This window comes from Nerophis ophidion, linkage group LG24 (genome assembly GCF_033978795.1).
Source record: "Nerophis ophidion isolate RoL-2023_Sa linkage group LG24, RoL_Noph_v1.0, whole genome shotgun sequence".
Classification (NCBI taxonomy): domain Eukaryota; kingdom Metazoa; phylum Chordata; class Actinopteri; order Syngnathiformes; family Syngnathidae; genus Nerophis; species Nerophis ophidion.
The window spans coordinates 27,491,608-27,519,549 of NC_084634.1; the positions used below are offsets into that span (position 1 = coordinate 27,491,608).

The 27,942-nt window shown below is 39.5% G+C and overlaps 1 protein-coding gene across 1 annotated transcript in view; it reads right to left on the reverse strand.

Moving 5' to 3' along the window:
- Positions 1–27,507, reverse strand: part of fmn1 (formin 1) — an 80,695-nt gene extending 53,188 nt beyond the window's left edge. Inside the window, exons 1-3 of the mRNA XM_061885907.1 lie at positions 27,375–27,507; positions 22,966–24,416; positions 4,788–4,960 (exon numbers count right to left, since the gene is read on the reverse strand). Coding sequence (XP_061741891.1) covers positions 4,788–4,960; positions 22,966–24,334 — 1,542 coding nt within the window. The 5' untranslated portion in view covers positions 24,335–24,416; positions 27,375–27,507. The remainder of the gene's footprint in view (positions 1–4,787; positions 4,961–22,965; positions 24,417–27,374) is intronic.
- Positions 27,508–27,942: the final 435 nt, after the last annotated feature.

Sequence of the window (27,942 nt, forward strand, 5' to 3'; positions counted from 1 at the left end):
AAAAAAAAGATGGATTAAAAAATAAGATTAATCCCACTTTTGAATTTAGATTAATCACAGTTAATTACTTGCTTAATAAAAATTATTTAATAAATACAATTTTATTGTAGGGATGTCTAACAGGGTGTATTTCGAAGCTACATTTTCACCAAAGTCTCCTCACTCAGGGGGTGGTGTGGCTCAGATGGTAGAGTGGGCATCCAGCAACTGGAGAGTTGCTGATTAGGTTCCAGCTTCTGACGTTCTAGTCACGGCCGTTGTGTCCTTGGGGAAGACACCTCACCTACCTTGCTCCCAGTGCCTCTCACACTGGTGTAAGAATGATCGGTGGTGGTCGAAAGGGCCGTAGGCGCTAATTGCAGCTGTGGCTACAAATGTAGTTTACCAACATCCAAGTGGGAATTATGGATTGAATGGATGGGTGGTTCTCTGTTGTCTGTGACACACTTTGAGTGTCTAGAAAAGTGCTGTACAAAATCTGATTCGTTATTATTATTTTCATCATCTTAGCATCTTTGCACTGGCGTGTGAATTGACCTTATCACCGCCTGTTTGACAACCCATCTTGCCTTTCAGGTAACCATCCGCAGTTAAGGTAAAATAGCATGTATTGTCAAAAAGTACAATTACCACTGTACATGGTAATTGGGATTTGTTATATATTGTATATATTGTATAATATATAAATATATATTAGTAAATCAAATAGTGTATGTCCTTTGCTATGTGGTAGCTTACTGTGGACATTATCTTCTTTTGTTGACTATTTTTTCCATAAGGTGTTGATCTGTAAATGTTTGCCTCGGCATTTTGATGGTGTGGGCGTGTGGCACCGAATGTAGATGTTGACATGCGGATTAAGCACTCTTCATTCTCTAGCAGGTGACTTTTCAAATGATGCTACATATTAGCAGTAATGCTACTTTTGGTAGCAACGCTTTTGCCGCATACTTGACTAATTACGGTTGTCTGTTCGACATATTCCCACTTGAAGCCAAACCACCGCCAGATGATGGACCCCCTGCTGTTTTTTTGGGAATTCCTTGTTCCTTCATTTGTTACCAGATTCGCACCTTCTTTCTCTCGTATTACTACCCCTAGCATCACAGCTAACGTTACCCATGCTGCTACCTCTCTGCTCCCTGAGGGCGTATACGTATGTGACATATGTATGAAGGTGCGCTTGCTGTCTGTTAGAAGGAGAGACAGGAAAGAGCGAGAAGAGCCTGTAGTGTAATGCCAGCAGCTAAAAGCAACTTTGTGAGAACGTATACTCGAATATCACGATATAGTCATTAGTCGCAGAGACAAACCCGCGACATATAGTGTATCGAGTGTATCGATATATCGCGCAGCCCAACCCCTAATGTTCCTTTTACTTTATTCGTGGAGAGTTAGAATAGAGTTTTATATGGTCAGTGATCATACGCCAGTGTAAAGATGAGTGAAGAGATTCGCACGAGCAAATTTATTTCCCCAAAAACCCAAGATAAAACTGTTGCCAGGTTTCAAGGAAATAAATGACATGCATTCAATTAAAAGTCTTAACATTTTTGTGTATTATTTTCTGACAATAAAATTGCATTTGTGTCCAAACATTGATGTCGTTTTTAAGTTAATTTAAATTATGCAAGTGAGTTATAACCTGTGATTAATAATGATTAATCCAAATTCAAAGATGCAATTAATCTGATTAAAAATTTGGTAACACTGTAGTAATTAGTTGCTTAATAACATGCAAATTAGTAACATATTGGCTCTTAATTAGTCATTAAGTACTTATTAATGCCATATTCTGCGTGGCCTTATTATGCAACCAGTAAGCCATTAACTACGAGTTAACTAACCCTAACCCTTATTGATTATTCATAACTAACCCATATATGTTCCACTAGTGTCCAAATAACTCTAAATTAAGTCTTTGTTACTTTAATAAGCAACTAATTAATGGTGAATATGTTCTTAATACTAAAGTGTTACCAAAAATTTTCTTAATTTTGACAGCACTCAATATAGTTTTATTATAGAGCATACTTTTTATTGCTGTTTTTGCACTTGTTTTCACATGTGCTGCACAATATAAACAATTATAATCCTTTTTCCCCACAAAGCTTGACAGCAACTACATTAACTTGTTGGTACCTGTTTGCTTAATTGTCAGGCTCCACCCTTGTTTGCTCGTATATGACGTTATAGCCAGCAGCAGGTGCGAGGCAGAACCTATGACCAATGTTTTAACAGCATCCACATTCGCGCGAAGGTAGACCTCAGATTGTGAGCTCTGCGTTGCAGACATTGCTGTGTTCTGTGCCGTCTTAAATGGCTTTGTTTAATCTTGGCAACAGTAAAAAAAAACAGTCCTACAGAGAGGGACATTGTGGTATTGAAGGGGAAGGTATGTTTATGTAATAGGCATGAATGCAGATAAGCCCATGAAATAGCATTAGAACTTAACAGTGCTGGGCAAACATGCAAGACTATAATGAGAATTTGGCAATACTTAGAGAAGAGGGTATGTGGAGGTTAAAACTGCACTCTATTTATTAAATATTATTATAAATATTAATACAGTAATGGAACATAATTTGTGATACATCATGATACTTTTTAAGGAGGAATTGTATATAATCATTTTTGATTCATTAATTACTTTCCAGACTGAGTTAAATGGACAAATATAATTGGTACAAAGCTTCACAAAAGATTAAAAATGTTTTACAACATTTAAAAAAGTATGAGGCCCTTTCTTTAAAAATGATTTCCAACACAACCTGTATTAAAAGGACATACACATTTTTAAAATATATTTTTTAACTATTATTCATCCTTTTTGAGAGTCATCAGGTGGCTTTGAGTTTGGTTTTCAATAGCAATATGTTAATATATTTGTTATTTGGCGATGTTTTTAATTTTTTTTCCATCCATCCATCCATTTTCTACCGCTTATTCCCTTTCGGGGTCGCGGGGGGCGCTGGCGCCTATCTCAGCCACAATCGGGCGGAAGGCGGGGTACACCCTGGACAAGTCGCCACCTCGTCGCAGGGCCAACACAGATAAACAGACAACACTCACACTCACATTCACACACTAGGGCCAATTTAGTGTTGCCAATCAACCTATCCCCAGGTGCATGTCTTTGGAGGTGGGAGGAAGCCGGAGTACCCGGAGGGAACCCACGCATTCACGGGGAGAACATGCAAACTCCACACAAAAAGATCCCGAGCCTGGATTTGAACCCAGGACTGCAGGACCTTCGTATTGTGAGGCAGATGCACTAACCCCTCTTCCACCGTGTTTTTTCCTTTCTTTCTTTTTATTTTTTATATATTTATTTTGTAATATTTTTTTCTGTATGTCTATTATTTATCCTTTATGTGGGTCTTCAGGTGGCTCTGAGTGTCGTTTTCTATAACAATATGTTTATAGATGTATTTGTTATTTAGATTATGTTTTTTTCTTTTTTCTCTGTTTTTATATATCTTTTTTTCTGTATGCCTATTTATTATTTATCCTTTTTTGGGGAGCATCAGGTGGCTCTGAGTGTGGTTGTCTGTAGCAATATGTTGAACTCAGGACTGACTACTCTGGACCATCGTATTGCGAGGCACATGCACTAACCCGTTTCCCCGTGCTGCCCCAATATGTTAATAGATGTATTTATTTTGCTGATGGTTTTTATTCTTTCTTTGTTCTTTTATTTTTTTTATTCATTCAATGTTTTCTGCGTGTTTAGGTAAAAAGAGAAACATTTGATGTGTGATTGTACTGCCTAAATTGTATGTGCCTTAAAACTCATTAAACATACAGTATATTTAAAAAAAATAAGTCACGTTTGATTTATACTGCTGAAACAGGGTTTTTCAAAATGTGGCAAGACTTCCGATAGAACAAATTTTCGGACCATATAGTTGAAATAGGCTTCAGCAACCTTGAAAGGGACAATCGGTAGGAAATGGATGGATATACAATACATATATATTTTTTAAGTTTTTTGCTTTTTAAAGACTTTTTACTCTATAACCATATAAACTAAAATTCAACACATTTTGCCTGTGAAATAACTTAATTCAGCCTAGCAGGGGTGACTTTTTTTTTTCTTTATCTTTCACAAACTGCTTTGCCTCAATCAAGGACACCTGCCTGTTAAAACTGCACTTAGACATTTTTAACCGGTAGGTTCAACCAAAATAGTAATTTTAATAAGAAGTGCTGTTGCAACATAAAATTACTGGTAGATGAATTTTGCACCCGCTAACTAAAGAACAAGGCTTGTTCTAAAAAAAAAAAAAAAAAAGTTGTGTCCACAATAACTTATCTAATGTCAATTAATCTTTGGGCAAGTTGCCCCACACTGGCACGACATGAGTGGAAAATAATCCCTAATTCTCAATAATGATATCAATTGGGGTTTAAGTGTGTTTTGTACTGTATGCAAAGCACCTACACAGCTAAATGTTATACAACCAACAGGAACACAAAGTCTCTTTGTGGACGTTGCAAGCCAGTTCCTGCACATAAACGGCTTTAAGGCAGCTGGAACATATTGGTCAGTATTATGGTGATTTACCTCTAATGAGCACTTACATATTTATGGTCTTTCCTGATAAAAAGCCATGATAATCTTTCTGAAGGCATTTATTGGCATGAATCAGGGTTTGGACTACTAGATTTACGCAGCCCATTAAATACGGCGATTCTCAAATTAATTTTAATCAGCAAATTTTGCTAGATTGGTGTCTTTTATGATAAATGTGGAGAAATCCAGCCTGTTTTTTTTTAATACTCACACTAAATTCTGGGGGTACTGGAGTGGCCGTCCCACTGATATCATCCTCGACGGCAGTAATCCGTAAGAAGTCTATGAGCTTGGGCCGGGAGGGATGAGAGAACCAATTGCAGAAGGAGAGGGATTCCTCCATCTCCTGTTGCCAGACGTCATCCTGATTTAGGAGAGCTTCATCTGGAGACATCACAAATATAGAAAGGCTTCAGTGCATGATACCTTATTGGCCTGCAAAGCTTTGTTTCGCCACACAAGTCTGGAAAGACAGGTTGTCGCATATTTGGGGTCTATGGATTCATACATGAGAACCAACAGCTCCCAAGCTTTTCTAGCTTGGAGAGATTCAGCTTTGACTCACAGACACGATGGAAAAAAAGTGTCCCAAAATTGGACAAATTAGCAGAAAGGAAAAGTTATGATGCACATTTTAAGATGTTTACTGAATTAAAGGGGCTAACAAAACTAACTTTTTACTGTGATTCGTTTTGTGTTGGATTTTGCCATATTCTGTATTCTTTAATATTCTCCCCCCCCCCAAAAGTTGTCTTATATTTGGGTCAATGCGATATAAAATTATTTTGTGTGTAATTAATAATTTACTGTAAGTGCTTAAAAACTAATTGTATACAGTAATACATTGATGTACTAAACTTTTGGTGTACAGAATTTTAGATCAAGCCATATATGCCTGCGTGTACGAACCATGTGTCCTTGTACGAACGCTTCATTCATGTTTTGTTCCGCTGGGAGCCATTTTGTGATTGCTTGTATTAAAGAGATTGAGGGCGCTGGCTACCTACCAAAACAATTGGTTAATTGTGAAGAGAACGGACTTTTTTGGAAAAATAGATGCCAAAGAGGACTTATTTCACAGCGGAGGAGAAGACTACCTCTCTTTCAGCTGTGCTTCTTCCAAGAGCACACACACACACACACACACACACACACACACACACACACACACACGGCCCCGCTCCCCTCGCATCCCTTCTCTCTCCTAGTTGCCTATGGTATTCGGAATCAGAGTAAGCTTTCTGTAATGTAAGTGGATTTAACATTTTCAAATGTTTATTGTTGCAGCAATCTGGTTGCTCAAGTTAAGGATTTTTGTGATTTTTTTTATCATTTGTTTGGGCATCAAAGGGACTTGTGCGTGTGCGTGTCTGCAGAGCAGTGCATACAAGACAGTTCAGCTTATCTTTGCTGTTTTTTGTTGGCCCCATAATAGGTAGAAAGTTAATTAATGACCCCCACGTTATATTTTACATGACGTAATGTTTAGCATGTTATATTGTGTTTAAAGGAAAATAGTGACTTTTTTTGAGGCTGGAACCTGTTATTCATATTTACATTGTTTCTTATGGAGACATTTGCTTCACTGTGCAAACTTTTCGATTTACGGACCATGTTCAATAACCAATTAGGTTTGTAAATCAAGGTTCCGCTGTAATATATACATGTGTGTATATATACTTATATGTATATATGTGTATGTGTGTGTGTATATGTACAGTGTATATATATATATATATATATATACATATATACGTGTGTGTGGGCAGCATGGTGGAGGAGGGGTTAGTGCGTCTGCCTCACAATACGAAGGTCCTGAGTAGTCTTGGGTTCAATCCCGGGCTCGGGATTTTTCTGTGTGGAGTTAGCATGTTCTCCCCGTGACTGCGTGGGTTCCATCTGGGTACTCCGGCTTCCTCAAACTTCCAAAGACATGCACCTGGTGATAGGTTAAATTGGCAACACTAAAATTGGCCCTAGTGTGTGAATGTTGTCTGTCTATCTGTGTGGGAATAATAAGTGGTAGAAAATGAATGGATGGATGGATATATGTCTGTGTGTGTATATATGTATATATTTGTCTTAGGTTCAGTCTTGTCGATGTCGACCCTGGATGATATCATGCGCCAGTTGTCTCCACTCTGTTCTTTCCACCACTCTATCTCCGAGCTCAGTTAATGTCATTCCTGTTGTTTTTGTAATTATTTCCATCCACATTTGCCTATGTCTTCCTTTTCGACGTTTTCCCTCACATTTTCCAAGCATGATGTCTCTACCTAAGGTATTGTTTCTTCTCGTGAAATAGCCAAAGTAACCTAGCTGTTGTTTAATGATACTGTCTAATAATGAAATGCTTGGTGTAATTTTCTCTAGCACTTCTTTGAGATTTGTTTGGTCCACGGAATTTAACTCAAAGGCAAAACATTTTCGAGAGTCTTGTTTTTTCAGTGTCCAACTTTCACATCCATAAGTTGCTATTGGGAATATTAAAGTCTCTATCATTTTGATCTTGGTGCTTAGAAGAATGTGGTTGCTTCAGTTCAATCAGTGATGCGCTTTTGATTTCCTTTGAACACCCACCGTCTTCATATATTTCACTGCCCAGGAAGCAGAACGACTGCACTACTTCTGTTTTCTTGATCCATCTTCGACTCTCTGATGTTTTCTGTTATCTCGTTTATTTTACATTTAAATATAGGCCCACTTTAGCACTTTCATTTTTGACTTGAGCTAATAACATTTGTAGATCACTGCAGGAGTCAGCCAGTAAGGTGGTGGTATCTGCCAATCTGAGATTATTGATTGTCACATTCCCTATTTTGACTCCGATTGCCTCACACTCATCCAGAGCTTTCCTCATTATATCTTCTGCATTTAGGTGACATAGAAGGGGCGCACCTTTGCCTATCGGGAACCATTCAGTGTCACCATGTTCAATTCTCACTACTGCTTTTTGATTTTGATACAGACTTCTCATTAGTAATATTAAATGTTCTGGTATTCCCATATCTCTTAGTGAAAACCATATTTTATTGTGATCAATGCAGTCAAACACTTTTTTGTAATCTATAAAGCACATGAATAAGCTCTTGGTATTCCATGGTTGTTTCCGTTAACCATCTTAAGTTGGCTATTGGGTCCCTTGTACCTCTTCCTTTCCGGAAACCGGCCTGTTCTTGTGGAAGCTCTCTTTCCATGTAACTTTCCATTCTTCTTTGTATGATTTTGAGCATGAGCTTACTACAATGTGAAACTATTGCTATTGATCCATGGTTGGAGCACTGCTTTTTGACGCCTTTTTTTCGGGATGGGAATATTAACTGATCGTTTCCAGTCTTTTGGCCACTCCAATGTGTTCCATATTGTATTACATATGCTTGTTAATGTTGCTATGCATGTTTAATCAGCTCTATTGGAATATTTTCAATACTTTGCGATTTGTTGTTAGCTATACCTTTTAGGCAAGATTCTACTTCCTCCCTTGTTATTGAAGGTTTGGGTGTACAAACAGCTGGTGTGAACAAATCCTTTACAGTGGGATCTCTGATCTACAGTTCCTCAGTATACTCCTTCCATCTACTTTTCACTTGGCTTTTTTCTGATAATAAAATGATATTCTTATCTTTAATCACACCTTGTCTGCTTTTGAAGAAACCAGTCAGATATTTGATTTCTTTATAGGCTTGCTTGGTGTTACCTTTCTTCATATCTTCTTCTATTTACCCACACTTTTGAATAAGAAAGTTATTTTTATCTTTACAAATCTGCTTTTGTTGCTGAGTGTTTAAATATTCATATGTTCAATGTGCTGTTATTTAGCTTGGCGTCTTTGTGTAATTTTTTTTTTTTTGTCTCTCCGCTTATCCATTCTTCTCTTTTGCATCTTTTCATTTTTGAAACATATTTTTCTGTACTCGTACATATATTGTGTCTCACTTGCACCCAGAGATTTTCTGGATTCCCTTCTTTTTCCAGTGTGGCAAAACTGTTAGAAACTTCAATGGCATAGTTTTACTGAATGCGTTGTATCATATCTATATACTTTGGCTTTATTATCAACTCTCTTCAGTTTTAGTTTGATGATTGCTATAAGTAGCTTGTGGTCGGTTGCACATGCAGCACCAGGTAAAGTTGTGCGTAGTTATGCTTTTCCATCTTTGTTGACAGAGTATATAGTCAATTTGGTTTCGAGTTTTCCCATCCGTTGATGTCTGTGTACATTCCACGGGCTGGTTGTTTGAAACAAGTGTTTGTTATTCTCATTCTATGTTCACCGCGAAATTCAATGAGTCTTTCCCCTGCTTCATTTGTCCGGCCGAGGCCGAAGTTTCCAGTGATTTCTGGTACCGGTGTCCGTCCCACTTTGGCATTGAAGTCTCCCATGATAAATACAACATCGTTCTTTGGTTTTGTTAGTAGTAGTAATGTCAAGTCATCATTAAATGGCCCTGATATGTGAAAAGTTATTAATAAATGTTATTTTCTTATACTTTTATAACTGATAACAGTAGTTCAGCCGGGCTATGCTAAATTTACAGCCCCGAAATGTTGTTATTGTTTTCATTTTGATGATCCGCCCTCCACCGTTTGACCAATTAGAAAGTCTGAGTGTGTCACATTCAGGCTGCCAGTTAGGCACCGCCCTCTTTGTTGAGCTACAACCACTGGTAAAGTTGCTAAACATGTCAGACCTTAGTCAATCTAAAAGGCGTCATTATGATTCTCAAATTATTCATGACAAAGTCAGGAACAAAACGAGAATTTGTATTGGAGATGACTTTGAAAGATGGAGACGTTTGAAGGTGGAGAATTTTTTTTTAATCTGACGGCAATCTTGCTCATTTCCTCCTTGATAGGTAAGTCAGTTTTTTATGTTTTGTTATTACTTGTAATAAATGGAAATGGACATTTTGTATATAAACTATATTGTCCAATACGGTCTAGGATCTTGTCTAACAAAGCTAGTATGTTCAGGCAACAAATGCTTAGTGTTATGGTGCTTAGCTCCTACTATAATGCTTTCGGTCCCCTAGGAGGGTTGCCCACATATGCGGTCCTCTCCAAGGGTTCTCATAGTCATCATTGTCACTGTCACCGACGTCCCACCGGGTGTGAGTTTTTCCTTGCCCTTATGTGGACTCTACCGAGGATGTCATTGTGGTTCGTTGTGGTTTGTGCAGCCCTTTGAGACACTTGTGATTTAGGGCTATATAAATAAACATTGATTGACATTGATTGATTTTAGAATGTTAGCCCTGTCAATGACACATCAACATATAGGCTAACGGGGTAAATATAAGCCCGTTAGGCTGTATGTCGATCGAACTGACATATTTTGTTTGTTGAAAATATATTTAACCCTATATGGACATGGGTAATGTCAGTGCCTATTTTGTTGTCAATATGCAGATACGCTGAGGAAATGGGTTCCAACACTAGCACAGCTGTCATGGCAATGGGAAATGTTTGGAGACAGCCAAATCGCATGATAAAATAATTACTTGTTTGTGTTTGCATATTGTGGACTACATGTAACAAGTTATATGGCAATCTGAAACATTTGAAACAGTAGTTTATAAGCATACTTTGGTAAAAGGCCTTTAGTTTTAGGCATACATTAGGCTGCTATGCATGCTGTACTTATTTTCACCAGGAGAACCAATGCTGGTGTTGGTTATAGTTTCTTTTAGTCTTTGTTTTCCAATAGAACTGACAGTAACCATATGATCGCCATTTGTTGTGATATTGTACGAAGGCATGACTTCTTCCTGAAAATAGTCTAATTTCTGTGCAAAATGTGTTAGTTAGAGATTTGTTATTGACAAAACGCCTATCTATTCAGCTATTATGGTCCCAGAACCTCAACCCCTAGTAAGAGGCAGTAGAAGTTTGAAGTTGCCCTATGCACGGTGAAAGAGGGGTTAGTGAGTGTGCCTCACAATACGGAAGTCCTGGGTTCGATCCTGGGCTCAGGATCTTTCTGTGTGGAGTTTACATGTTCTCCCCATGACTGCGTGGGTTCCCTCCGGGTACTCCGGCTTCCTCCCACTTCCAAAGACATGCACCTTGGGATAAGCTGATTGGCAACACTAAATTGTCCCTAGTGTGTGAATGTGAGTGAGAATGATATGTGTTGGCCCTGCGATGAGGTGGCGATGGATGAAGTTTGAAGTTTCTTGAAGTAGCCCAGTCGATCGAGCTGGATTTGGCTGCGTAACTGGCAACCTCAGTCAGGGAGAGGGGTAGGAGACTACAGAATTTTGACCGTGATTGCAGTACCATTTCTGGCCATATTCTTACATATGGGTCCTTTAAGTAACGTCTTCCAGTGAACATTACATGACAGACACAAATTGAAAATAGTATCAAACGTCTCTGTATTGGCTGCGTGGCTCAGTGGTCAGTGATCATCTTCGAGAATGACAAGCTGTAAATCAATCAATCAATCAATGTTTACTTATATAGCCCTAAATCACTAGTGTCTCAAATGGCTGCACAAACCACTACGACATCATCGGTAGGCCCACATAAGGGCAAGGAAAACTCACACCCAGTGGGACATCGGTGACAATAATGACCCAGTGGGACATCGGTGACAATGATGACTATGAGAACCTTGGAGAGGAGGAAAGCAATGGATGTCGAGCGGGTCTAACATGATACTGTGAAAGTTCAATCCATAATGGATCCAACACAGTCGCGAGACTCCAGTCCAAAGCGGATCCAACACAGCAGCGAGAGTCCCGTTCACAGCGGAGCCAGCAGGAAACCATCCCAAGCGGAGGCGGATCAGCAGCGCAGAGATGTCCCCAGCCAATACACAGGCGAGCAGTACATGGCCACCGGATCGGACCGGACCCCCTCCACAAGGGAGAGTGGGACATAGGAGAAAAAGAAAAGAAACGGCAGATCAACTGGTCTAAAAAGGGAGTCTATTTAAAGGCTAGAGTATACAAATGAGTTTTAAGGTGAGACTTAAATGCTTCTACTGAGGTGGCATCTCGAACTGTTACCGGGAGGGCATTCCAGAGTACTGGAGCCCGAACGGAAAACGCTCTATAGCCCGCAGACTTTTTTTGGGCTTTGGGAATCACTAATAAGCCGGAGTCGTTTGAACGCAGATTTCTTGCCGGGACATATGGTACAATACAATCGGCAAGATAGGATGGAGCTAGACCGTGAAGTATTTTATACGTAAGTAGTAAAACCTTAAAGTCACATCTTAAGTGCACAGGAAGCCAGTGCAGGTGAGCCAGTACAGGCGTAATGTGATCAAACTTTCTTGTTCTTGTCAAAAGTCTAGCAGCCGCATTTTGTACCAACTGTAATCTTTTAATGCTAGACATGGGGAGACCCGAAAATAATACGTTACAGTAGTCGAGGTGAGACGTAACAAACGCATGGATAATGATCTCAGCGTCTTTAGTGGACAGAATGGAGCGAATTTTAGCGATATTACGGAGATGAAAGAAGGCCGTTTTAGTAACGCTTTTAATGTGTGCCTCAAAGGAGAGAGTTGGGTTGAAGATAATACCCAGATTCTTTACCGTGTCGCCTTGTTTAATTGTTTGGTTGTCAAATGTTAGAGTTGTATTATTAAATAGAGTTCGGTGTCTAGCAGGACCGATAATCAGCATTTCCGTTTTTTTGGCGTTGAGTTGCAAAAAGTTAGCGGACATCCATTGTTTAACTTCATTAAGACACGCCTCCAGCTGACTACAATCCGGCGTGTTGGTCAGCTTTAGGGGCATGTAGAGTTGGGTGTCATCAGCATAACAGTGAAAGCTAACACCGTATTTGCGTATGACGTCACCTAGTGGCAGCATGTAGATGCTGAAGAGTGCAGGGCCAAGGACCGAACCCTGGGGAACTCCACACGTTACCTTAACGTAGTCCGAGGTCACATTGTTATGGGAGACACACTGCATCCTATCAGTAAGATAAGAGTTAAACCAAGACAGGGCTAAGTCTGACATACCAATTCGTGTTTTGATACGTTCTAATAAAATATTATGATCGACAGTATCGAAAGCAGCGCTAAGATCGAGGAGCAGCAACATAGATGACGCATCAGAATCCATCGTTCGCAATAGATCATTAGTCATTTTTGCGAGGGCTGTCTCCGTGGAGTGATTTGCCCTGAAACCGGATTGAAAGGTTTCACATAGATTGTTAGACGCTAAGTGTTCATTTAACTGCTCCGCAACAATTTTTTCGAGAATTTTTGAAATAAAGGTAAGGTGAGACGCCGGCCGGTAGTTTACCATGAGGTCAGGATCGAGGTTAGGTCTTTTAAGAAGAGGATGAATAACCGCTTTTTTGAATGCTAGAGGAAAGTGATAAGTTTATAATATTTAGCACTGATGGATCTAATAATACAAAGAGCTCCTTGATCAGTTTCCCAGGAAGAGGGTCAAGTAAACATGTTGTTTGTTTTATTCCATTTACACGTTGTAACAATTCCTCTAATGTTATTTCCTCAAAACGAGAGAAACTATTTTAGAGGGCAGTATCCGCCGTATATACCATCGTATCAGTGTTAATAGAACCCCGTTGTAGCTGGGACGCATTGTCTTTAATCTCCTTTCTAACGACTTCAATTTTCTTACTAAAGAATTGCATAAAGTCATCAGCTGAGTGGGTGGAGATACTGGAAGGGGTCCCTTGTTGGGTTAGCGATGCTACCGTACTAAACAAAAATTTAGGATCGTTTTTATTACGGTGGATGAGATTTGAGTAATATTTAGCTTTAGCTAAGGTAAGCATGCGTTTATAAGTTATTAAACCATCACTCCATGCTTGATGGTGCACCTCAAGTTTAGTCGTGCGCCATTTGCGTTCCAGCTTTCTACATAATAATTTCTGAGCTCCAGTTTCTTCTGTAAACCACGGAGTGCGCTTTTTTGGAGCCTTTTTTAACTTTAGCGGTGCTATGTTATCAATGGTTTCGCGCAGGGCGTCGTTAAAGTTGTTAGTGAGGTTATCAATAGAGCCCACATACTTTGGGAATGGTGCCATTACCGAGGGCAGTAGGTCAGCAAGAGTTGTCGTTGTGGCCGTATTAATGTTGCGGCTGCTATACCAGTTATTATTATTATTAGTTTGACAAACATGCGTCTGAACCTCGAATTTTATAAGGTAATGATCGGACAATACTTTAGTATACGGGAGTATCGTAACTTTGGAAACGGTGATACCCCTGACAAGCACTAGGTCTATCGTATTATCGTTGCGATGCGTGGGTTCATTTATTATTTGTGTGAGACCACAGCTATCAATTATAGTCTGGAGCGCTACGCACGGTGGGTCCGATGGGGTATTCATATGGATATTAAAGTCCCCCATTATGATTATATTATTGGCGTGTGTCACAAGATCAGCAACGAACTCTGAGAATTCATTGATAAAGTCCGAACAGGGCCCTGGGGGGCGTTAGATAACAGCCAGGTGTAGAGGCAGCGGTGTGACAGACCTCATAGTAAGCACCTCAAACGATTTATATTTATTATTTATGTTAGGACTAAGGTTAAAGTTTTCGTTGTATATTAGTGCGACCCCCCACCCCTTTTAAGAGGACGGGCAATATGCACATGTGTAAAGTTAGGAGGACATGCCTCATTTAGCGCAAAAAAGTCGTTTGGTTTAAGCCAGGTTTCACTGAGACCGATGACGTTAAGATTGTTGTCTCTGATATTATCATTAACTAACAAATGGTGCTTGAGCCAACATCACATACATTTGTAGGAACTTGATAAAATTTATATAGAACCAACTTATTTTAAAGTCATCTCAACATATTTTAAAGGCCATCATATATCAGACTGAATGTCAACTCACGTTTTGAAGTGGAATATACTTGACACTGTAAGTTGACTCAATTTCCATCCATCCATTTTCTACCGCTTGTCCCTTTACAGGGTCGCGGGGCGTGCTGGAGCCTATCCCAGCTGCACGCGGGCGGAAGGCAGGGTACACCCTGGGCAAGTTGCCTCTTCAGTCAAAGCAACAAGACAACCTGACTGAGTTACAGTAAGTTAAGTCAACATTTGTTTTAGTGTTGCCAACAGAAGTTGTAAATAAATAGGCAAAAACATTTAGTTATTTAGGGCTCGTGTGTACTGACTTACTGTACATTCTCGTTCAGTGGCAGCTGTTTGCCTCAGGGACATACTGTACATACTGTTGATTGACTAGAAGACTGGAAACCTGCCTTTACACAAACATATTTCTGTAAGTCAAACAAAGCTGAAGCTAGGATCTGACATTTTAAGAGACAAATGGTCGAAAACAGTGATTCTCAAATTGTGGTATGGCAAATAATTTAATAATGTAAAGTAATTCATTGTAATTTGAAACATTTTAATGTTGCCTTCTTTTACAAACCCCGTTTCCATATGAGTTGGGGAATTGTGTTATATGTAAATATAAACGGAATACAATGATTTGCAAATCATTTTCAACCCATACTCAGTTGAATATGCTACAAAGACAACATATTTGATGTTCAAACTGATAAACATTTTTTTTTTCAAATAATCATTAACTTTAGAACTTGATGCCAGCAACATGTGACAAAAAAGTTGGGGAAATGTGGCAATAAAAACTGATAAAGTTGAGGAATGCTCATCAAACACTTATTTGGAACATCCCCACAGGTGTGCAAACTAATTGGGAACAGGTGGGTGCCATGATTGGGTATGAAAACAGCTTCCCAAAAAATGCTCTGTCTTTCACAAGAAAGGATGGGGCGAGGTACACCCCTTTGTCCACAACTGCGTGAGCAAATAGTCAAACAGTTTAAGAACAACGTTTCTCAAAGTGCAATTGCAAGAATTTTAGGGATTTCAACATCTACGGTCCATAATATCATCAAAAGGTTCAGAGAATCTGGAGAAATCACTCCATGTAAGCGGCATGGCCGGAAACCAACATTGAATGACCGTGACCTTCGATCCCTCAGATGGCACTGTATCAAAAACCAACATCAATCTCCAAAGGATGTCACCACATTGGCTCAGGAACACTTAAGAAAACCACTGGCGCTAAATACAGTTCGTCGCTACATCTGTAAGTGCAAGTTAAAACTTTACTATGCAAAGCGAAAGCCATTTATCAACAACATTTAGAAACCCCGCCGGCTTTTCTGGGCCCGAGATCATCTAAGATGCACTGATGCAAAGTGAAAAGTGTTTTGTGGTCTGAAAAGTCCACATTTTAAATTGCTTTTGGAAATATTTGACATGTCATACGGACCAAAGGGGAAGCGAACCATCCAGACTGTTATCGACGCAAAGTTCAAAAGCCAGATTCTGTGATTGTATGGGGGTGCATTAGTGCCCAAGGCATGAGTAACTTACACATCTGTGAAGGCACCATTAATGCTGAAAGGTACATACAGGTTTTGGAACAACATATGCTGCCATCTAAGCGCGGGTTTTTTCATGGACGCCCCTCATTATTTCAGCAAGCCAATGCCAAGCTACATTCAGCACGTGTTACAACAGCGTGGCTTCGTAAAAAGAGAGTGCAGGTACTTTCCTGGCCCGCCTGCAGTCCAGACCTGTCTCCCATCGAAAATATGTGGCGCATTATGAAGCGTAAAATACGACAGCGGAGACCCCGGACTGTTGAACGACTGAAGCTCTACATAAAACAAGAATGAGAAAGAATTCCACTTTCAAAGCTTCAACAATTAGTTTCCTCAGTTCCCAAACGTTTATTGAGTGTTGTTAAAAGAAAAGGTGATGTAACACAGTGGTGAACATGCCCTTTCCCAACTACTTTGGCACGTGTTGCAGCCATGAAATTCTAAGTTAATTACTACTTGCAAAAAAAAAAGAATGTTTATGAGTTTGAACATCAAATATCTTGGCTTTGTAGTGCATTCAATTGAATATGGGTTGAAAAGGATTTGCAAATCATTGTATTCCATTTATATTTACTTCCAACACAATTTCCCAACTCATATGGAAACGGGGTTTGTAATTTTCTTTAAAGCACTTTGAATTGCCTTGTGTACAAATCAGTCATGTTACAGTGGCCAAACATATTAAATATACTTATTAAACAAAAACCTCTGCTGTGTTCTTAACGAATACTTGGGCTGACTACGCTACTATCTTTTAATGTTGGTCATTAGGGTGGTACTTGGAGAGCCAAGTTTTTTCTGAGGTGGAGCTTGATGGAAAAAGTTTCAGAACCACTGTACTAAAAATTGCTGCATCATGTGACGACACACACCTCACGGGACGTTTTAAACTCCGGTCACGTCGAGTTAGCACACTTCCACATCAGGTGCTTGCGTTGTACATCATGCCTGGCTTAATACACACTCAGGGCATGTCTCGCCAGCAAGGGGCCATTATTAACAGACTACCACACATCCTTCACGTGGAGTGTGTGTCTACTTTAATTGGACTGAAGAAACCAGACCAGGAGGAGGTCAAGGGGTCATCTGAGAGAGGCTCCCTTCGTGCTGCCTTTTTCGAATGGTAAATAAATTAAAATCTTTCAGCATATGTATACCTAAATAGTAATGGTCATGTTGTAAATGTGCCACTCTATGCACAATGTAGATATTTACCAAAAAATAACAGTAAAAAATATATATTTTTTAATGAAAAGTGTTGCACATTGATCTTATTACACAATAAGTCCTGTTACCCAACTAAATGACTTCCTCTTAAAAATATGGAATATTCCATGAGTCACATGGTCCACAGAAAGTTGCATTATTCAGATCCCCTGAGGATCACTTATTCATTTTTTGAATTATTTTTCATCTACGACTGGATGGGTTTGTTTATTTTTTTTTAAATAATAATAATAATTGAATCACTCTAACGTACTTAGTGCCAATATGCTACTAGAAGGAATGCCATGTGGCTAAATGTATTGGCCAATTCTATTAAAAAAATCTCTTCAGTCCTGTTACTCAAATTAGTCATCTTCCTCATAGCAACCTTGTACAAAACAAATATATACAGTATGTGTATATGATATACAGTGTGTGTATATTGTACCTATGTAATGTATTTTTGTGCCAAAGAAAGGTGAGTAAAAGTGTATTGTTAATATATTGTAATAAGACTGGTACATGCATTGTTGCTTATAGTAAAAATGATGATAAAAAGCTTATTAATTGATTTATAATATAAGACGTGGAAGTAAATAAGCTTCACTTCTTCCCACTCCTTTTTGGATATGGACAAACCTAACCATTATGTAATGTTTTCATTGTTTATGTGTTTTCATTGTGAAACATGTGTTTCTATTTCTATACCTTAATGTAATGTTTTCAAGAATATTTTCTTTTTTCATTATTTTTCTTTTGATTTGTTTTTGACATAAATGATAAATGATAAATGGGTTGTACTTGTATAGCGCTTTTCTACCTTCCAGGTACTCAAAGCGCTTTGACACTACTTCCACATTTACCCATTCACACACACATTCACACACTGATGGAGGGAGCTGCCATGCAAGGCGCCAACCAGCATCCATCAGGAGCAAGGGTGAAGTGTCTTGCTCAGGACACAACGGACGTGACGAAGTTGGTACTAGGTGGGATTTGAACCAGGGACCCTCGGGTTGCGCACGGCCATTCTCCCACTGCGCCACACCGTCCAAAATAAACTACTATTACTATTACATTTTGCCTCAGATGGGTAAAAAGGCTAAATAGTTGTTCAAAATGTGTATCATCAGTCTTAGATAGGGCAATTGTATTTTTTTTACCAAACGTGTTAAAATGCAAGAAAGACAATGGTATTTTATACTCAGAATGCCAAAATATAAATCCCTTGAATAGAGCACAACTCTCCAGTGCTGATAGCACATATGCAGCCCCATGCTTGACTGCACGAAAAACAAGGTTATTACTTGTTGCCGCATGATAATGGCTGTGTGGAGTCATTTCCAGTGTGCAGTACATCTATACTGGAACATGAGTTGTACACTGATTACTTTAAAAGTTCAAGTACCAATGATTGTCACACACTCACTAGGTGTAGTAAGATTATCCTCTGCATTTGACCCATCACCCTTACCCCCTGGGAAGTGAGGGGAGCAGTGAGCAGCAGTGGTGGCCCATCCATCCATTTTCCAACGCTTATTCCCTTTGGGGTCGCGGTGGACGCTAGTGCCTATCTCAGCTACAACCGGGCGGAAGGCGGGGTACACCCTGGACAAGTCGCCACCTCATCACAGATAGACAACATTCACACTCACATTCACACATTAGGGCCAATTTAGTGTTGCCAATCAACCTATACCCAGGTGCATGTCTTTGGAAGAGGGAGGAAGCGGCGGTGGCCGCGCCTGGTAATCATTGTGGTGATCTAACCCCCAATTCCAACCCTTGATGCTGTGTGCCAAGCAGGGAGGTCATGGGTCCCATTTTTATAGACTTTAGTATGACTCGGCCGGGGTTTGAACAGGTTTTTTTTGAGGTAGAGGTGGCCAAAGTGGGGCTCTTGGACCAAGTTTGGCCCGCTGAATCGTTTCGCGTAGCCCGCCAAAGGGTGGGATCTTTATTATTTACATTTAGATTATATGTGTTTCAAACTTAAAATGAGGGTGTCCTGATCCAATATTCATATCAGATATCGGTGTGACATCATCCAAAATAAAAACAATTATTGGATTAATTCAGTTTGCATGTAAAATGTCCTGCCGCCTCAGCAGTTTACTTTTGCAACGCTGAACATTCAATTAACATTTAACAAATATCCTACAATAAGTACAAAAAGCTGTTTTTTTCCCCTGTATTTTAGACATGTTATTTACAAAAGGTAAACATGGTAGGCATTAAGCTACTGAGAGCTAGTAGCTACACAACAGTTAAGCATACAATAGCACACAAGCTAGAAATATCTAATAAGTGTCCTTAAAGACCTACTGAAACCCACTACGACCGACCACGCAGTCTGATAGTTTATATATCAATGATGAAATATTAACATTGCAAGACATGCCAATACGGCCGGTTTAGTTTACTAAATTACAATTTTAAATTTCCCGCAGAGTTTCCCCTTGTAAACGTCGCGGAATGATGACGCGTGTTTGTGACGTTATTGGTTGCAGGGGACATATTAGCCAGCACCACTTGCGGCTAAAAGTCGTCTCTTTTCATGGGGCAATTACACAGTATTTTGGACATCTGTGTTGCTGAATCTTTTGCAATTTGTTCAATTAATAATGGAGAAGTCAAAGTAGAAAGATGGAGTTAAGAAGCTTTAGCCTTTAGCCACACAAACACACAGTGTTTCCTTGTTTAAAATTCCCGGAGGTGAAGTTTTACTATGGATCAGAGCGGTCAAGCGAACATGGTTCCCGACCACTTGTCAACCGGCAGGTTTCGGTGAGAAAATTGTGGTAAAAAGTCGCCTCTTACCGGAGATCAGAGGAGCTTGCGCCGTCCATGCAGCTGCCGTGACTTCCATCAGACACTGGCGTCAACACACCCGTGGACACACCCCTACAACTATCTGGTACTATTAAACTCACTAAAACACTAGCAACAAAATAGAAAGATAAGGGATTTCCCAGAATTATCCTAGTAAATGTGTTTAAAAACTCATGATTCGCTCCCAATGGAATCACCTGTTTTTATTTTTTAACTTTTTTTTTTAATTTTTAAATTTTTTAGTCCTTCACTATCAATATCCTCACCCACGAATCTGTCATCCTCGCTCAAATTAATTGGGAAATTGTCGCTTTCTCGGTCCGAATAGCTCTTGATCCTGGAGGCTCACATTATAAACAATGTGAGGATGTGAGGAACCCTCACACCGGGGACGTAATTGTCTGCTACTTCCGGTAAAGGCAGGGCTTTTTTATTAGCGACCACAAGTTGCAAACTTTATCGTCGATGTTCTCTACTAAATACTTTCAGCAAAAATTTGGCAATATCGCGAAATGATCAAGTATGACAGTTAGAATGAACCTGCTATACCCGTTTAAATAAGAAAATCTCATTTCAGTAGGCCTTTAATTGAACAATATTGTGGACTAAAACCGTATATTTGTCAATTTAAATAAGTGTTATATAATTATACTTGCATATTACTTAAACATACAAAGTCTCCAAGACATCAGAAAGCGTTCAGTGATAAGGGGCGGCATAACTCGGTTGGTAGAGTCGCCGTGTCAGCAACTCGAGGGTTGCAGGTTCAATTCCCGCTTCCGCCATCCTGGTCACTGCCGTTGTGTCCTTGGGCAAGCCACTTTACCCACCTGCTCCCAGTGCCACCCACACTGGTTTAAATGTAACTTAGATATTGGGTTTCACTATGTAAAGCGCTTTGAGTCACTCGAGAAAAGCGCTATATAAATAAAATTCACTTCACACTTCACAAATATGTGCGCATACCACTTACTGCATCAAAAACTTCATGTCATGAGTTATTGTGGCCACCATGAGTCAATCAATCAATCAATGTTTACTTATATAGCCCTAAATCACTAGTGTCTCAAAGGGCTGCACAAACCACCACGACATCCTCGGTAGGCCCACATAAGGGCAAGGAAAACTCACACCCAGTGGGACATCGGTGACAATAATGATCCAGTGGGACGTCTGTGACAATAATGATTATGAGAACCTTAGAGAGGAGGAAAGCAATGGATGTCGAGCGGGTCTAACATGATACTGTGAAAGTTCAATCCACAATGGATCCAACACAGTCGCGAGAGTCCAGTCCAAAGCGGGTCCAACTCAGCAGCGAGAGTCCCGTTCACAGCGGAGCCAGCAGGAAACCATCCAAAGCGGAGGCGGATCAGCAGCGCAGAGATGTCGCAAAAAAACAATTACCGCTCCACTTCAACCTAAAAGACAGCATAAGTCCATTCCAGATAGTAAATAACAATTAGGTTAGTGTTATTTCTAACAGGGTTAGATCGGCATTTTCCCATGCCTTGCTGATATGCATTTTTTGGCAAATATCGGCGGCCGATCGGATCCAAATATCGGATCGGCCGCCGATATTTGCCAAAAAATGCGTATCGGCAAGGCATGGGAAAATGCCGATCCAGATCCAGTTTTTTAAAGAACTCCGGTCCGTGTTTTCCAACACACTGATTTAAATAATACATTCCACTCTGCTGCTGCTCCCTAAACTCCGTTCCGCATTTTCCAGAACACCTTCAAAACATCCACAGGTCTGCTGTTCTAACCGTTCAGACGGCCGTGTGAATTAAAAGTTAGGGTAAAAATGTCAGCTGTGTGGGATTATTTTATCCTACAAAACGAAAAAGATGAAGAAGTGGAGTGCAAAATATGCCATGATAAATTCAAGGGTGGTGGTAAAGTTGTAAGACATTTTAATGACTCTTGCGAGTGAGAGGCTTTTTAGCACTCATCATAGATGAACACAGGAGCAGGCTGACACCTGAGCATCTTGAAGTGCTCATCTTTGTTAGAAAGAATCTCCCCATTATGCTTGGATTTCAATTGTTTGCCCCCACACCCCCCCTGACTGGGGCAAACAATTGAAGGGACTGTGTAGATATATATACATATTTTTTTTAAGTCTACACTTGTTCAAGAGCAAGTATTGATGCTGAGTTATAGACATTTTATCTCACTCAGGTTGTTTGTGTGTTTAGCTTTTTTTTAATAATGTTTACAGCATTATTTGCACTTCATACTGTTCACTTTTTTACTGTTTAATGATGCCATTTCTGTTTGTCATGTATAATTTTTGATATTTTGTGTTTATCCTTGAATACCAACTATTGTGTATTATTCATTGATTGATTGATTGATACTTTTATTAGTAGATTGCACAGTACAGTACATATTCCGTACAATTGACCACTAAATGGTAACACCCGAATAAGTTTTTCAACGTTAATCAATTCATGGTATAACTCAAACTCACCTAATTCAGCTGGCTAGTTGTTATCAAGAGTACTAAAATCCTTTTCAGCATGAATCTGACAACTAAGTAGGCTAAATAACTTTAAACTTTAATACATGCTCGGATAGGCTAGTATCGGTATCAGATCGGAAGTGCAAAACAATATCGGTATCGGATCGGAAGTGCAAAAACCTGGATCGGGACATCCCTAATTTCTAACAACCTGTCTTTGTTTGACTCATTTCACTTGAACAAGCATTTTCTAACATTATACACTACAAAATAAAACAAATACAGCATATGTGGTTCCTGCTGATATTGTACTTAATATCGGCCCTTTGGCCCTTTGAGGAAAAACGTTTGGGCACACCTGCTATAAGGTATATTAAAGACTACTGTTTGTAGTATATCAAATATATACTATAATGATAATGGTCGCTCAAATGAGTAGTGTAGTGTGCTACCATACCTAAAACTATAGTCATCTCCACAGAGTAACGCAAGTGTATTTACTATACTGTTGTTTACCTGAGGATAGGAGGTCATCTTGGTCGTCCTCAGCATCACAAAGGCCTCTCTGCATCTGTGTCTCCTCACTCCTTCTTAGATTGGTACAATTTAGGTCCTCCTTTTCAGTCGAACTATTGCCGGCTGACCTTCTCAACAGTGCATAGCTGTCGTAGATGTCCTGTTTGTGGTTGTTGTTGTACACTGATGGGGTGATGCTACTAGACGTTTCACACGCCAACGACCGGTACGTCATTTCTGGATGTGGAGACTGAGAGCTTGACGAGGAATAGTTCCGACAACAGGATGGTAGCCTTGGTGTTGGTTCCAACAGACTCTTTTTGGATTGTTCTGTATGTCCGTATGGTATTGTCCACCACTCTTTGCTGTCTCCCTCCATCCTCAAGGCTTGGTGAAGACTCTCACTCAGGGCCTCACCCAGACAACGGAGCTCATCAACTAAAACCTTGCAGTGCTTGTCTTTGTGATGCTGCGGAACCTCATTGTCCAAATATCGTCCATCCACTAAATGAGGTTCATCACTGGCTGTGTTAGTCTTTTCGACCCACTCCAAACTGGTGAGACTGACTCGACCGATGATGTCTTCCACCTCTTCGATCTTGCTCTGAACGCGTTGTGCTGCAGGGGTTGTCTCAGGGGACTTTCCCACTGTGTTGTTTTGAGTGTTCGTCCTTTGCTCTTTTGGGTTTCTGTTTGCGTCTTCAGTCCTTGGATCCAAACCAAAATGAGAACAGACTTCGTCATATTCGGAGAGGTCAGTATCTGAGCCAGACTCTTCACCTTCATCCTCACCGTGAAAAACCGGGCAGTTCTTGCTGACATATGGCGAGGATAATGTGACTACTCTCAATGATGGCTTCAAGTCCATTACATCAAAGCTTGAATGACCTATTACCTCTCTTTCTTTGCCTGGCAAGCAAAAGGAGGACTCTTCCTCATAGTCCTGTGTCTCCTCATATGTTAACCAGAGCTTTGGCAGGCTTCTTGGGTTTGTAGGCAGTTGTGGAGACCTGGGTATCTCCTCGATGTGAAGCAAAGGGGTTCCGGGGTAAACGAGCCCCCCCCGTCTCCTCCTTCCGATCCCACAGCATTTTGGCAAACTATCAAGATCTGCCTCAATGCTCAAGCCCTGTTCGTTGCCCATGCTCAAGAAGGTCTGGGAGTCCGAGCAAAGCAGCAACCACTCTTTCAACAACAGTATCTGAGAAGACTCTGTAAGCCTGAATGTGTCCACAAGCTTGGTTGGACCCTCCTCCTTGCAGTAGGTTAGTTGGTAAGGGGAAGAAAGGCCCCCGAGGGATGGACTCACATGTGCACTCATCCCAGTGATGGGGATATGTAGGCACAAGGAGGCATGAGTGCCTTTCATGATGTTATTTAGGAGAAACAGATAAACGAGATGTGTTCTTTAAACCATAAATTCTGTTGTTGGAATCCCTCCTGCATGAACCCTGGCACAGACACAGAGCAAACACTTGGGTTACTTGTTTTTTAGGTTACTGCTTGCGAGCTAGGTCTACATTGTCAAGAGTTTGTTTCTGCCCCTTAAGGCAGTGGTTCTCAAATGGGGGTACGCGTACCCCTGGGGGTACTTGAAGGTTTGCCAAGGGGTACGTGAGAGTTTAAAAAATATTTTAAAAATAGCAACAATTCAAAAATCCTTTAAATCTATTTAATGAATAATACTTCAAAAAAATGTGAATGCAAGTTCATAAACTGTGAAAAGAAATGCAACAATGCAATATTCAGTGTTGACAGCTAGATTTTTTTGTGGACATGTTCCATAAATATTGATGTTAAAGATTTATTTTTTGTGAAGAAATGTTTAGAATTAAGTTCTTGAATCCAGATGGATCTCTATAACAATCCCCAAAGAGAACATTTTAAGTTGATGATTACTTCTATGTGTGGAAATCTTTATTTATAAATGAATGTCTTGTTTATTTTTCAACAAGTTGTTAGTTATTTTTATATCTTTTTTTCCAAATACCGTATTTTTCTGATTATAAGTCGCTCCGGAGTATAAGTCGCACCGGCCGAAAATGCATAATAAAGAAGGGAAAAAACATATATACGTCAAACTGGAGTATAAGTCGCATTTTTTGGGGAAATTAATCGATAAAATCCAACACCAAGAATAGACATTTGAAAGGCAATTTAAAATAAATAAAGAATAGTGAACAACAGGCTGAATAAGTGTACGTTATATGATGCATAAATAACTAACTGAGAAGGTGCCTGGTATGTTAACGTAACATATTATGGTAAGAGTTATTCAAATAACTATAACATATAGAACAGGGGTCGGGAACATTTTTGGCTGAGAGAGCCATATAAGCCAAATATCTTAAAAAGTATTTCCTTGAGAGCCATACAACTTTTTTTTTTTTTTTTTTTTAACACTGAATACAACTATATGCGTGTATTTTTAAGAAAGACCAACATTTTTAGAGTATAATAAGTCTCTTATTCTTTTTAATAACGTTGTTATTCTGAGGCTAGCCAAAAATAAATAAAATACTTCTTACCATTAATGCGACTTCTTGAACAGGTACGGTAGTAACCAGATGGATGGATAAAAATGCATGAGAATATTTTGTATTTTGAACGTTATTTTTGATACTGTGATTACCAACGGATTTATTCATTACTTATCGTGTAAAGCAATGTCAGCTAAAATTTATCCGAGAGCCAGGTGCAGTCATCAAAAGAGCCACATCTGGCTCTAGAGCCATAGGTTCCCTACCCCTGATATAGAACATGCTATACATTTACCAAACAATCTGTCACTCCTAATCTCTAAATCCCATGAAATCTTCTTCCTCAATGTCGCTTTTAAACAACTCTGCCAACTCCAAAGGTATGCGGCGCTTCCTCTTGTTATTTTCTTCTGCATATTTTACCACGTCCAGCTTGTAATCTGCAGTACATGATTTCCTTTTCGGTGCCATTTTTGTTCAGCCTTTCTCAGTTTTTATAATTTACCGCCAACGATGAAATGATCCATTTTAATAGCTACGGCAGTAGCATATAATATATAGCAGTTAACATTCCATGACCCACAATGCACTTCTGCCATGACCACCCCCCGCCGAATTCTTATTGTTTGACGTGTATGATGATTGCTGACATTTTCTTCGTATCGTCCGCAAATGAGATGAATAATATTATTTGATTTTTTACGGTAATGTGTTAATAATTTCACACATAAGTGGCTCCGGAGTATATGTCTCACCCCCGGCAAAACTATGAAAAAAAACTGTGACTTATAGTCCGAAAAATACGGTAGTTCAAGAAAGACCACTACAAATGAGCAATATTTTGCACTGTTATATAATTTAATAAATCAGAAACTGATGACATAGTGCTGTATTTTACTTCTTTATCTCTTTTTTTCAACCAAAAATGCTTTGCTCTGATTAGGGGGTACTTGAATTAAAAAAATGTTCACAGGGGGTACATTACTGAAAAAAGGTTGAGAACCACTGCCTTAAGGTGCAATGTAGACTTAATATTGGACTGTAAGTTAAAGTTAGTTAAAGTCCCAACAATAGTCACGCCCACACTAGGTGTGGTGAAATTATCCTCTGCATTTGAACGATCCCCATATTCACCCCCTGGGAGGTTAGAGGAGCAGTGAGCAGCAGCAGTGGCCGCGCTCGTGAATTATTTGGTGAGTTAACCCCCAATTCCAACCATTGATGCTGAGTGCCAAGCAGGGAGGCAATGGGTCCCATTTTTAATAGTCTTTGGTATGACTTGCTGCGGTTTGAACTCACAACCTTCTAGTCTCTGGGCAGACACTCTAACCACAAGGCCAATGAGCAGGTACTTTTTATCAAAATGTACAGTTTTATGTTCCAGAGTTTAGTGGACTGACATACCGATTTGTGACAACAAAGTTTAAATAAAATGCGGGGCCTCACAGCAAAACAATAACATTGGTTAGATATAGTAAAACCTGAAGGTTTTGATCATTTTGTTTATCATATGTACAGACATCTGATAGGTATTGTTGAAAATAAGCAAGATTAAAACCGATTGGTCAAAATGTTGGCCCTTTTTAATATTTTACAAGGTAAAATGTAGGTCAGGGTATGCAAAGCAATTAAACATACACACAGTATAAGTGTAATTTTTTTCTAACGTTCGACATTTCAACTTTACAACATAGCTTTGTAAAAACTGTGCGTTAATTTTGATTTCAGGAGGGCCCCGATCCTGCGTTATGTTGTGACAGATTGTTTTATTTTTATTTTCACAATATGCCACAGACCAAACAAATGTCCCTGTGGCCCTAACAGTTTAGTTAAATTCCAATTGAATACTTCTGCTTATAGTCAAACACCTTGAATCCCAGTACTAGTCATACAACAGAGGCTATATATAAATTATGATACGAAACATACCTATACACTTGTCCATGCAGCAGCAGCGGACTTTTATGTTCCACTTGCAGCGACGCAAGAGTTACAACCGAGATCTTCTTCCAGTCACGTCTGTCTGGTGGCACCTGGGCGACTCTCATTGGCTCAACATATGGAAATCCCTGCTTCTAATCCTTTAAAGACTGACAGCTACGGAGGGGAGCACAAACACAAACAGATGCGGAGCTCAGTGAGGATTTGCACGGATTTATCTTATCCACCTAATTTAAAACTATAACTGAACAGATAGATGTTCTGTATACTACTATGAGTCCTGTCATTTCAGCCTTTTAGTCGCTGTTTATCAGTAATGTTAACACAAATATGCAGTAAATTATTCAATGTGTTACACTGATTCACATCTTAATCTTACTTTTTTATAGGCTGACCATATTGGAAATCCCAAAAAGAGGACACATATATGCGTGCCAAGGCGGGCAAAACGCCAAGGCCGGGACTAGGTGAAAATTAGCCATTGATACTTAAACTTGCTTTATAAATAGTATATTTATTTAAATAAAGCATTTTTTATCCTCTGTTGACAGCAGTG